This window comes from Falco peregrinus, chromosome 2, assembly GCF_023634155.1.
Source record: "Falco peregrinus isolate bFalPer1 chromosome 2, bFalPer1.pri, whole genome shotgun sequence".
NCBI lineage: Eukaryota > Metazoa > Chordata > Aves > Falconiformes > Falconidae > Falco > Falco peregrinus.
In genome coordinates this window covers 51006861-51020877 of record NC_073722.1, presented here as the reverse complement: position 1 = coordinate 51020877, position 14017 = coordinate 51006861, and the positions used below count along the sequence as shown (strand labels likewise).

Genomic DNA, 14017 nt, shown 5'->3' with positions numbered 1-14017 from the left:
TTCTTACACAAGGAAACCTGCATTTCATATAAAATATTATTTTAAACACACGTACAATAATATGCGTGCAGTTCATAACTAGCTTTTGAACAAAATGAAACAGAACAATAAAAGCTTTGGGAAGGCGGAGGGCTGCAGAGTGAATTCCCCTAAACCCTGGCTTTGAGGTAGGCTGTGACGGTCCCTATAGGACTCTGCCTAGCAGAGATAACAGGCACTGTCAAAACAGGTTTCCTAGAGCAGATTGCCTAACTATCTGGGAAGGGCAGGATCCAAAGATTTCCCAAGGAGAACATTTTCACATCCAAACAGTCTTTCAGCTCTGCCCAGACTGTCCATAAAAGGGCTCATATTGCAGGCTAAGATGTGATGGAGGGCTGAGAAAAATCAATCTAGTAGAAACTAGATGAAGTCCAAATTAATTTTTTTTAGTTTACTGAAAAGAAACTCTTGTCATCAACCTTCCTTATCCCATGCCACTCCTTTTTCTTTTTTTAAGCGACTGGTGAGATACAGTTACATTGTGGGGGTTTTTATCAAATAAATTATGAGGTATTAGCATATGCCTCAGTCAAAGGGATTTTTTTACTTTTTTTTAAATAATCATGAATGCTCAGTCCAGCCTACAGATATAATAATCACCCATGGGAATGGGACTTAATATACCAGTCTTCAAACATAGTCTCTCTCTCCACTGGCCAGATCTGAAAGGTTAAGAAACATATATCGGTATTTCAGCCAACCAACTTCTGGAAATCCTGTAAATATTATTTATAAAACATTTTCTGTGCCAAGTAAGTACCATAGTTGAAATACTTACAGATTTTCAATTTCAAAACAAGGACACTTCTACCTCTTTACTAACTTTGATAATAATGAAACATGCCTAACATGACCAAATCAAGGAATTGGCAGACATAGCTAGCAAACAAAGAAACTAAAAGCATCCGAATAGATATTGAAAATAAATACATTCCATATGCTTTGGGATATTTTATAATGGAACCTTAAGCTATGGATGCAGTTGAATAACAAGATGTATGACTACATGTGGATAAATACCTGGTTTATTTACCCTTGGTAAGCAAATGAATAGACCTCATGAGCCGCAGTTCAAGAATTGGACTAAACAAAGACAAAAAATAGAATCAGATAAAGAAGCAGGCCAGATTTATTTCACATTCAATATTACTTACTTAGAAATAGGCAAACCCCCAAAAAAGGCAGAGATAGTAATATAACCTATTGTTTGTACATTACAAGAAAGCAAAAAGATTCACTAATCCAACTGGCCTCTTTTCCTCAGTTTTTCACTACTGCACTATTTCAATAAAATACAAATAACAATCGTAATAATAGATATAAAATGTGAAGCTAAATACCTCTGGAAATTAAAATTTATGGCTCTCCTAGCAACTGTATCTCACACGCTTGCATATATGCGGTATTCTGCATGGTATTTGGTGTGGGCTTTTGTGCTTCTACAGCAATGAAGTTGAATTATGGTTGCTGTGGGAACTATATCTTTGAATTTCTTGACTTGTGCTACCATCTGATCTCAAATGTTACATTAACATAGGTAAGCATTTGCTGTTTTTTTCCATAAAAAGGAAAAAGGAATCTACATGGATGGTTACATATTTAAATGCTCTCACCAAAGAAACAACATACAGCTCCATGTCTGGAGCAGTACAGATCTCTAATTATTCTCACACTGCATAGCCAAGAAGTAAAATAGAGCCATGTAAAACCTGTGAGCAAAATGCAGCAGGGTACCTACAGAAATAGCAGTGTATGGTAATGTCATTAAAAGTTTGGGTTTTGCAATCCTCCTTTATTTCTTTAACTTTTTAACTGCAGGGTTTGAGTATATGCTTTCTTTCAGGCATTTGATGAGAAGATATATATACACACATTGGTCAGATGCTTTGTAGCTTCTTTCTAAGTGAGTTTGCTATGCAAGTGTGACAGGGCTATCAAAATCAGTATTGCCTAGCACCAGCCAGCAAAGGCACTGCCCTACGTACTTTATGAACACACAGGAAAAGGTGGCAATTTCTATCGTAAGAGTATTGAGGACTGACATCTGATGTGTAATACAGGTCACAAGCTTCTAAAGAGACTCAGCACAGGAGAGCAATAGTCTCTTAAGGCTACTAGAGATGGTTTTTAGCAGAGGTTAGCTGTCTCATGGTAGAATCAAGAAGCTCAAACACTGAGGTCAGTTTCCTTGACACAAAATACTCTTTTTACTTTCCGCCCTAGTACATTTTAAGTTTTGACGTCATCAGGAAAAAGAGAGTCAAATCCTTTAACACACCTCTGTGTGTTTTTGTAATTGTTACTGAATAAATATGCCTCTAGAATCATCAGATTAGAAATCAGAAATACCAAGTTAATATTGCAGTATTTTTAAAGTGAGATAAACTGCATTGCACAGTTGCTACTTCCAGAAAAGTCTCAGTATATCATATATAGTGATATATATCATAGTATATCAACATAGGTATCACATTTTAAGTAAGACTTGTAATTACTGTGGAGAAGCTTGAGCAGAGAAGGAAACCAAAAAGCAACATAAAGCCACAAAGCTCCTGAGGCACAGTGGCACCTTTCTGAAGAAACATCAATGCAAAGCTGCACTCTCAACGCACTTGGCAAACCTGCAAGCTCTCCTTAGCTTCCACTTAGAAGAGGTGGATGTTCCACTAGAGCAAGTATTCTAAGGGCTGAAAATCTCTAAGAACCCCAGGAAAAGCAGTCAAACTGAAATGTGGCTGTGCTTTCCTGGTTTAGAATAGAGGAGACAGCATGCACTGAAAGCAACAGTTTGCCAGGCTTTAGAAACAAACGAAAAAAATCTGTTCACATGACAAACCTTAAGGGAAAATAACCACACTTTGAATTTTTTGAATTGTAGTGCATGAAAAGACTATTTTTTTAAAATGTGAGCACATTCTTATTTTAAATTGATTGTATCTACCCTGCATATCATTTTGAGGGACTTCAGTTTAGGGCTTCTTGCAAACCAAATCTGAAGCATGGAATATTTCCAGAACAAACTCAATTTCAAAGCAGAATTTATAATGCTAACACAAGAGTTTATCAGACAACCTTCAAAAATAAGATTTATCTGATGGACAAACCCAGATACCAAGAAAAAACAGGCTGTATTAACAAATTCAAAGATCATGAATATTATTCAGTAAAACAGTTCTGACACAAAACCATTAAGTCTTGCAAGAATAACACTTCTACTTGCATATTTGTTTCCAGTCATAACACAAGAATTTATTCTAGGTATAAAGAGAAAGAATATTAATATAATTTGTATCTCCCAAAGAAATTGTGGGTTATTTTCATTTCAGGATTCCAAGAAGACTCTACTAAATATGTTAATTAGTTACAGTAGTTGTTTGAAATAGAAAGGTATGTCACTAACAATGCAACCATGCTAAATAGTTTTACAAGACCCTTTTGATTGACACATGCCCTCTCTATGAAAAGAACATCAAATCAATGGCCCTTGTTAGTGTCTAGACATAATTGTCTCTGAATTGAATACATCATCTTTAACTGCAATACCAAAATGGTTCCAACTAAAATAATGGAACCGTCTCTTGCATCATACTTCAGAATATTTTGTAGAAATTACATAATACTATAGGTGGAGAAAGATTTGAGGTTAACATTTTGCATATTCCTGCAATCAACCCAACTCTATTTGCTGTGACATGAGCATGCATTCTGAAAAGAAATTGTATTTGATGGAAGACGTAAAAATATACAAATAGGTCATCAGTTTTAAGAACATACAAATATTTTAAAATATTACATATTTGAACCCATAGCCAGGTACCACACATATGCAAAATATTATGTATATAACACAAATAGTATTTATTTATGTACTTAGTCTGAAACCTGGAGGAGGAAAAAGTCAAACACATGTACATTGATCTAATTTAACTTTGATTTTTATATAAACCTTGCGTGAACATAAGAAAACAGTGTGTGCGTGCACATACATTTGTGTCCATGTAAAAATATATAAAGAATTTTCAAAAGTATTTTACAAAATAACTCAAAATAAGCCACAGAGTTCATGTTGGTACACTTAAGTTTAGGAATGTTGTACACAACTTCTTAATGTAATGTCTAAATGCTCTAACAGAGCAGTTTGTAAATGTAACCTTGAAAGTCTTATTACAATACCACATATAGGTATGAATGGAATCCAGCGGTAATTTCCATGATAGCAATCATATTTAGAGATTTACTAATTGGAAATCTGAAGTCAGTCAACAGCAGGATACTACCACATGCATCACTATTCAGTGTTGATAAAAAATGAAATGCTTCATTCCCACCTTTCAGTGGCCCTGTAAGGACTTTTATTATCCTGTGTTTATCTCCAGAAAAAGAATCATGGAATCATTTAGTTTGTAAAATACCTTTAAGATCATCAAGTCCAACCATTAACCCAGGACTGCCAAGTCCACTACTAAACCATGTTCCTAAGCCCCACATCTACGCATTTTTTAAATGCCTCCAGGGATGGTGACTCCACTGCCTCCCTGGGCAGCCTGTTCCAATGCTTCACAACCCTTTTGGAGAAGAATTTTTTCCTAATATCCAACCTAAATCTCCCCCAGCACAAGTTGACACTGTTTCCTCTCATCCTATTGCTTGGTACTTGGGAGAAGAGACCAATACCCATCCTGCTACAACCTCCTTTCAGGTAGTTGTAAAGAGCAAATAAGCTATCCTCTGAGCCTCCTTTTTTCTCCAGGCTCAACCACTCCAGTTCCCTCAGCCTCATAAAACCTGTTCTCTAGACCCTTCACCAGCTTCGTTGTCCCTCTTTGGACACACTCCAGCATCTCAAAATTCACGTGAAATGTGAAAGCATGATTACCACAAAGAAATAAGAGGCACAGTGCTGTATTCACTCCTCTTGATTAAAAACAAAGACAAGCTTCGTAATACTAAGAGTATTCTCCTTAACACTTAGTGACAAAAAACAGGGAACATGTTATTCAGTTGAAAAAAAACGAAAAAGATTCACTTGTTTCTCAGTACTCTAGTTACCTTAGGAAACAAACCCACATCACTACATCAGTTCTTAACACAAAATGACCAACAATGAACCTGAAGCTAGGATAGCTTTGACAAGATTTATCGTTATAGCAGATAGCAATCTGGAATTCCACCAACCAACAAACACCAAAACCTAGCTAAATCATGCACTTTAAAATATGCCCGCAGAAGTCTGGTCTCCTTCCTGACCATCAGTACGAGTTTTAGTAAGTACATGTTATAATGCCTTCTCCTGGTACTTCATGGTCCTTTACTTTTATACTGCATAATAAATGGTATATTAACTCACTATAAATTGTACTACAGTTCGAGAGAGAGTGAGTGCATCATTGTGTGCACATTAGTTTTGCTATTTTATATGTTGTTATTTTCATAATACTACCTGTATCTGCTTACTGGGACAGAAGAACACCCCTTACACAGAAAAAATATAGTACAATGGCTGAGAAGCCACCTCCATCTCTCATGGAGCTGTACTGAGGAAGGCCAGCCACAACAATTTTCCTGCACGCTACATAAAACGTCTGTAAACATTCATGGCACACTAGTCAGAAACATTTAGGTTTTAAAAGACTCAGCATATTAAAGAAAAGGGACTTCAATCATTATATCAACCAAAGGTTTCAGGGCATTATACAAATGCAACGTCTAAAGACAAACATTGAACTGATACTGAAAACTGAATCAAATTAAAGAACTAAGTCTCCAAGGATGTCCTTAGAAATCAGAAAACTATGAACTGAGTGAATAAAAAAGCATCACATGAAATCTCTACTCTCAGCCTTCAAGAAAAAAAAAAAAAAAAAAGTCCATTAGGGTTTTTAAAGGAGACTTTGTCAAGTTCAAAACTGCTAGAAATTTATGAGGTAGCTCCCTCTTCTGGATCACCAAACAATGACAATTCAACTTAAATGGCAAGCTGCAGAATTTGGCTAGTAAATAACACCTTTCACTGTTTTGGAGTTTTGTTATATACAATTAGGCGACCACACAGCGACTTAGAAAGATGCAAGCTACTGACCATTATTTTGAATAAGGAGTTTATATCTGAATAGCAAACTAAGAGAGAAAAGTAGTTGAAACCCCTAATAATTTGGTATCACTTTGGAATTTTTTTTCATTGTACAAACATGCAAAATAAAAGCTATTGACTTCTGCTTTAAATCTCTGAATTATTCAGTAAAAAGTGCAGCGACTTAAAGCAGTTTACAGAAAAGAACTGATAAATGAGAACATTAAAACCAGGTCACTTTCCCACCTGTATGACCTGCAATATGACTTCTGGATTCATATTTGCAGACGTTAAGCTTCCATATTGTAATTCTTGAAACAGAAGAATCTTATCTTCTTGGAATTTCTTTCAGCTTTGACACATTTATGCAGAAAAAAACTGCACAGTAGGAAAAACTCTGCACATCAGCTATTCAGACATTCTCCAAGGCAACTTAGGCAATTTCTGCACACATTTATGAACTGGAATTTAAAAGATCATGAAACGGGTACTCTCTACGCCTATATAAAACTCAGCTCCACAAAGGAACCCTGGCTTTCCAACTTGACCTATAATGGAAAAGGAGGCTTTGTGAAGATCTGGTGATTTTTCTGCATCTCAGCTGGAACCACAGGTGATTATACACTCTTGTCCATCACTATTCAAGCTGAATGATAGTGTTTATCTTTAATGCAAAAATTAGTCTACATGGCAAATTTGTGGCCCAAATGAAATCACAGTTTATTTCATCAGTGTTATTATGTATAATAAAATCACGACATAAATTATTGCACATTTAATGAGAAAGAGGGAGCATAAAAGATGTCCCTGTTAAATTCCGGGCTAGAAAACTTGAAAGCATGATTTTTGACTTGCTAATACCTGCATAATCAGGCACAGAATGGTGTGATTTCATCTTTCATGATACGTATACTGAGTGCATCTTAAAGGATGTGGCCAACTGAAACACCCAAAGAAATTCCAATTATTCAGGCATGGATAAAACCAAAATTGACAGAAATGATGTGGATGGAACCAAAAGGATCATGTAAAATAGTATGCCTTGTAGACTTGGAAATAGTGAGAGACAGAGGGAAAAGAGCTAAGGTTTGCTATGCAGGCACCTGCTGCAAACAGCAGACTTCCAATGACACAGAGAAGAGACCCCTTTGTCAGACTCCACAACAGTCAATTGACTGAGACTCCCTACAACCCCCTTAGCAGAGAGAAGTGTTACAGAGGACAATGGGAAAGAAAAACCAAAGCTGAGGAAACTAACAGAAACTAGAAAACCTGACTAAGTATGTAAATAAAGATATTAAAAAGGGTCAGACTGGGAGGAAAGAAAACAGATCTATGGAAGGTTAGAGAGTAAAAAGGCAATCAGCTGAAGACCACATCCTGGAAACTGAGATGTTGAAGGCTGCAACTTCCGGCATCAAAGAGCCAGATAATTAGCTAAAAAAGTACAGTATGTTAAAGTGGGCAAGTGAAGTCCTTGAAAAGGGCAGTAAAATCTGAAAACCTGGTTAAAAAAAGCTCAGTCTGTTTTTCAAGCCTCATCCAAACAGCAACACCACTTCTCAGACTAAGAAAAGGAGCTAACATCTTCAGTCAGATATTTATGAAAGAAAATAATTAACAAAGTGTTAACAAAGTATTTATTTTATGGTCAAATGACACTTAATGACTCTTAGGAGGAAACATACTCATCACCCATATTAAGTTCCAATAGAAACATTATGTAAGGATTTCATAAATCATTGTAATTAAATTGGTTTGATTTTTATGGAATAAATTAATTTAAGTACATTGAGATGATTTAATCAAAACACAAAATCAGGAAACAACAAATGAGAAATGTAAATAACCCACTCACCTTTTTCTTTTCATAACAAGTGCATATACTTTCCAGTATTTTATTGACATTCAAGAAGTCTTTTTTTATAGTAGTCCACAGAAATATGTGAATGACAAATTCTTACAAAACCCATGCCATGTATAAACAAAGGCTCCATAAACAATAGATAAAAATATCACAAAATGGACTATTATTGTTGATAAGTATCACTAGAAGTAAAGCTATCATATGAATAAATATAACTTCAATATACCTTAATCCTTCCACTTTGTCTATCATGCTGAAACTTTCATATTGAGACAACATCAGATTGTGTAGCAACAAACAGAAGTATAATCAAATACCCATGTTTTCTCGTAAAGAGTCATTTATCGGGTCTGGTCTTAGCCACATACAACATCATAACAGAAGCAAAGTACAATGGCAACACTTTCCAGACAGGAGCCCTTTCCCTGCACTGCAGCAGCTTCCACACATCAGTGATAGTTAACCAACCAAACATCAGCATATGTGACTGTAAAATAAGGAGGAATGAAATGTAAGGAGCTGCTGAATGTAAACAGAGATGTATGAAGTAGGACTGGAATAATAGTATCATCCAAATATACTAAATCAGAGGGTATATCAGGGAGCACGCAAGTCCTGTGATGCACCTTGCAGTGCTGTATGCAAGCTGGTAGTGTCCTAAATGTACACTGGGGTGAGACAAGGGGTATACCAGTCCCTTCCAAGCATCTTGGTTTCCTTTGAAGAAACCAAGAATTGTGGGGTGCAGAAAAGGCACAGTACACTAAATGTCCAAATGGGACAACTGAGAGCCCAGAAATGTAAAGCAAACCCATCCAACTCATGGAAAGACATCTGTTCATGGTGATTATACTTCAAAAGAAATGTTGGCAAATCGTGGCATTTCAAGAAAAGAGCTGCTACCACACCTTCTTATGAGACCAAGGAAAAAACAATTGTTTGGTTCGGCCAAAAAAGGACTGAGACGTGAAAGCATCTACAGATGGGAGATTTCCTATTTAATGAGGCCTTACTAATAAAGGCAAAGACTCACAAAGATGTTACTTCAGTTGTACGCTTGCGCAATCATGTTGCTTTCCACACAATTTGAAAAAAATGGAAAAGACAGTATTAAACCAAATGCAGACTTACTGTCTTTGAAAACTACAGTAAACAAAAAGCTATTGTAAGTACAGTGAATAAATTCATATTCATTAGTGCACAGGTCTTCTAGTTCCTTCAAATGGTACAACCAAAGAGTATATTATCCATCTTATCTTCTCAACAAATTTCTCTTCAAATTACTCAGAAGTAAAAGAGAATGCTAGAGCAGCATATGGCAAGTAACAGGAAAGTTCACATTACAATTCACAAGGCACTAATGTTAACAGGGCTTTCAGCCATGCAAGAACATAAAAGTTACAAAACAGATTAAAAGAAAATTTACACTGTAAACCAATTTCAAGTCTCTTTTGAGATAACTTTAAGAGTGAAAACTAAAAATGTGATTTTTATACTCAATCTTTTCATTATCCATATAATCATTACGGACTGTAATGCTACCTAGAACTTAATGCCAGCTTAGAATTCACAGCATAAAATATTTCAAACATGCTTTAACTTACACAAAGTTTGGAAGAAGTTAATGTGATTTGGAACTTAAAGCAAAGTGTCTGGAATAAGTAGTCCTGTTAACAGTCCACTAGATAGCCTGGGAAAACTGCAGATTTGACTTTTCAGAAGTCCAAAATACTTACTTAATAGCTGACATTCTGCTTCTATAAAAATCACTTCCTTAACTTTTGTATTTCACTTTGCCAGCCTGTAAATGGATACCCTAATACTGTTCTTCATACAGCTTTTGTGAGGCTGCACTTAATGTGAGCAAAGTGCTTTGAGATCTTTAGCATGAATAAAATATATTTTGCACTTAGACGTTAATTATAGAAGTAGCAATATTTGAAATAGGGTTTTGTTTCAAGGCAGCAAGACTAAATCAAATATGATTATCTTGGCTTTGATTGTGAGGTTTTACTTACTATGCTCTATTTTTCCTTGCATTTGAAATATGCAATTTAGCTTTTCTGTTATGTAAATGAATGTTTTTCATCTAACACATCTATTTTTGGAAAAAAGAATAATTTTCTTTCCTACTCTAAGACAGAAATGTTGCAGAACACAATTTTGAAGTCTAACTGACAGAGCACCACAGGGCCATTGCATGCATTCAATAGCAAAAGCAACAAAAGAGTGCCCAGAGGACTCATTAAACAAGATTATTAATATGTAAATGTTTGTCTATATGAATATATACGTATGTAAAAACACAATAATATTGAATATAGATTAGTTAGTCCTTCTGTCCATTGGTTAGGTGATCCTAACTAATGCAGCTGCAATCACAACAGATTTAGCCTTTTTGAAAAGTAAAAAGAACTGGGATAAGCATAGAAAAGAAACCTCTGCATTGAAGTCATAGGAACAATTCATTTTAAGCTAAGGATTCTGTTTGGCTCTGTGTAATTTAAGTTATTTTGGAGGCAAACTTCCACAAAGGAAAAGGTTTAGACTTCATCCACAACACTGGCATGCAAAAGAGGTAAACCACCTGCCACAGTAGTCCTTTCTTGCTTTCCACTTCTGCAAAGCATGCTAATTGTATTGCTGTGTTTGTTAAAAGACAACACATATTCTGGAAAATACATGTCATATTTATATATAATCCTATTAACATAAACAGGGTTTACTACCTGCAGATTAATTTGATTCTATAGCTCATGTAACCAAATTACACTACTTCAGCCTGTTCCTAGCCTCTGAATTTCACATATTCTCATGCTGAGTGAAGAAAACACCTAAGACACCCGTTTAAGTCATGGAGTAAAACTGAGCATTCATACAAAAAGAACTGAAGCCTGGATTAGCTAACTAACTTAAAAAATTATGTCATGTGACAAAAGATGTCCCAATAAATCAAAGGAATAAAACACCTGCTGAGAAGAAAACATCATAGTCTCAAAGCAGTGCTAAACCTGCTGGGTGTTTACCCCAACAAATAAGGTTAAAAAGTATATTCTATAAATGAACACAAGTGCCAACCTAAAGCTTGTTTTCAACATTCTATGATGCCTAAGAAATGCTGTCACTCACTCATTACACTCCCTCACACGGATGTAATTTCCACCCCCACCTATCGTCATCACATCTGGTTTGGTATTGTAGCTTCACCCCAAAAAAAAAAAAAAAAAATCATGCAGGCACAAAATCACAACACATTTTCAGAAATGCTTCAGTATGCAAGTGTGTGTTGTGTAATCACACACACTGTTAAGTATACCTTGAAATATAAACCACGGTGGAATAATTGTGTGGAGGGGATAAACTTAGCCCAAACCCTTGATCAAGCCATAGCTTATTATTAGTACACCGGGGTTTAAATCACTTCTACAAACAGTAAAACACAAAACACAACACAAAGCATAACACCCCACAGAATCACAGATAATAAAGTTAAAAGAAACCCCAAACAAGTAGTCTGTCTACCTGCCCCAAGGCAAGATCTGTAGCTTTATTACTTCAACCTATGTTTGTGAAACAAGCCTTAAATACCTCAAGTGAGTGAGAGTTCGTTGTCTACCTACCCTACGGCTTCACTGCTGAAAGGCCTTCCCTAATGTTTAACCTGAAGCCGATCTGTTAGAGCTTGTCAGTTTCCTTAGCACTGCAAAGTTTGTCAGTCCAGCTGAACTTGTGATACATTTTAAGCCCTTACAAATAGTAAAGGTGCTTGCCTGAGAAGCACCTAACACCAACAAACCAGAATATCGAGATGAGGTCCCAGCTCCACTTAGCTCACTGAAATCAGGCACTGAAGTACACTCACAGAGACTGCACACCATGCATCTGGCATACTGGAAAATATAGGCTGGCACCCAAGTTTAAAAACTCTTTGTGTTCAAAATCTTACACGGTTCAGAGGTGGAGGGAAGACTTTCTTGCCCTGGCACCCAAAGGCTGTTCCTTTTCTGATCACAGAATATTAAAAAATAAAACTTTCAGGCTACCTCCCTTTCCAAAGTTGGGGGTGGGGGGGTGGGGGGGCGGGGAAGGGCCAGAAAACTTCCCAGCAGGTACCACACGGCCTCCCTCACACCAGTAGCCACTGACGCCAAGGCCAAGATAACTTACGTCACTTAGGCCGCTAGCTGGAAAACCTAAATCCTCCCCATAAAACAAAACCAAACCAGCCAAGACACTTACACGAGGCCCAGCACATGCATACTGTCAGTGGTCTCTCCCTGCCAGCCCACCTGCCCTCACGCCTTGGGCCCACACCCCGTCTTTGCTACCTCACGGTCCCAGGTGGCTGCTGCGTTGTGTCACTGCCTCTCCCACCAGCGAGCCACGTTCCTCCACACTCTGCCGGACGCGGCAGTGGTCGAGGAGACGCGCCCCACCTCAGCACCCCTGTACTCACCTTCAGAGACCTCAAACTCGGCTGCTCCATTGAGCTGGTAGAGGCACCAGTCCACCGCGCTCTCGCCTGGGGGGCCGCCAGCTGCGCGGAGAGGAAAGGCACAGTCAGCCCGGGCACCCAGGGCCGGCGGGGAGGAGAGGGCTAAGGGAGGCAGAAGGGAAGGAGGGTGGCGGAGGAGAAAGGCAGAACCGGAGGAGAGATGGAAGGGGCAGAGGAGGGAACGGAGAGATGAGAAGGGACCAGGGAGCGCCGGGAAAACGAGAGCGTTTCCAGATACCCTGCTTATGGGACATGGGTGTTGCCCTCCGAAAGGCGCCCAGTGCTCTGAACTGTTATTTGCTTTGCTCCCAGCGCCGGTAGCTCGGGGCGCCTCCTCCTTCTCCCAGCGGAGCGGGCGGCGCAGCTCTGCCTCGGGGCGCTCAGGGAGCCGGGGGAGGGAGGACGGGAAGGAGGGAAGGCTCCGCCCGGAGCTCCCGGCGGAGGCGGCGCAGCCTCGCCAGGACCCGCCGCGCCCGGCACCGCCGGCCCTGCCGCGGCCCCAACAGGTGTGAGGCGGCGCCGCGGCCCCGGCACGGCCCGGCACGGCCCGGCACGGCGGCGGGGCTCGGGGGGTGCCGGCCGGGCCGCCCCCAGCGGGGCGCCGCGGGGCCGGGTGGCCGCGCTGCCTGAGGCGAACCCCAGCCTCGGCGGCGGTGGAACGCGACGCCACAGCCTGGCCTTCCCCCCGGCCTCCCGCCGCGGCCCGCAGTAGAGGATGCTGCCCGTTGTTGGGCCAACTTCAGTCATGAGCTCCCCACCGCGTGCCCCCGTCCCTCCACAGCTCTTTGCCTGGCACACTGGGGCCATATCCCCAGCTGCAGCACGCAGCCCCTGGAGAACGCCTCACACCAAGGCATCTCCAGTGTCACCCACGCTGGTGTCCCTACAGCCTCCCCTGGCTTGCCACACCAAGCACTGGCAGCTGCGTTTTCCTCACAACAGTCACCTCAGTTCTCCTACCATCCCTAGGCTGTATAGGCTATCGTAGGGATAAAGGCTTCAAATACGATGTAAATTGTCAGGTTTATATTTGCTGAAATCACTGCAAGGCTGAAAAGTGGGTTTCATCTGGTCCATGGATCCACAAACTGTCTCTACAGTGTCCATGACAGGTAAGTAGGAAAGCAAACCTGTTATTGAGTAAGTTGAGGTGTCCTCTGCCGGGATCTTTGCCTCCACTGGAAAACGTTGAGAGGAATGGCAAATTTTAAAACACTGAAAGAGCTAGAACAAATTTACATTAATCAATGCCTTTATTCTTACAGACATCTACCCCAAAAATACGACAGCAGGGAAATACAAAGGTACATTAATTGTTCTGTTCACCAGCTGGCTTTCTTGATAGTTAATTTAACAGAATTGTGACTGCTTAGCTTATAGCTGGCAGCATCCCGCCTACATCTTCTGTCTTTTTGAGGTGAACAGTGTCAGAGACCCACGTATAGCACAGCTCGTGTCAGAGCAAACACACTTTGTATGGGCAAATGAGAAAAGCTTAAGAAATAATACAGGAAGACTATAATCAAGCTATACTAAGAGATTA

At 39.4% G+C, this 14017-nt stretch overlaps 1 protein-coding gene across 2 annotated transcripts in view; it reads right to left on the bottom strand.

Annotated features, from left to right (window-relative positions):
- Nucleotides 1-12867, bottom strand: part of PPP2R2C (protein phosphatase 2 regulatory subunit Bgamma) — a 207250-nt gene extending 194383 nt beyond the window's left edge. The window contains exons 1-2 of one of the 2 annotated variants that reach the window (XM_027794797.2): nucleotides 12713-12867; nucleotides 12436-12516 (exon numbers count right to left, since the gene is read on the bottom strand). In XM_027794797.2, coding sequence (XP_027650598.1) covers nucleotides 12436-12516; nucleotides 12713-12728 — 97 coding nt within the window. In that variant the 5' untranslated portion in view covers nucleotides 12729-12867. Of the gene's footprint in view, nucleotides 1-12435; nucleotides 12517-12712 lie in introns of those variants that run through there. The other variant, XM_027794799.2, reaches the window with a different exon arrangement.
- Between the last annotated feature and the right edge of the window lie 1150 nt (nucleotides 12868-14017).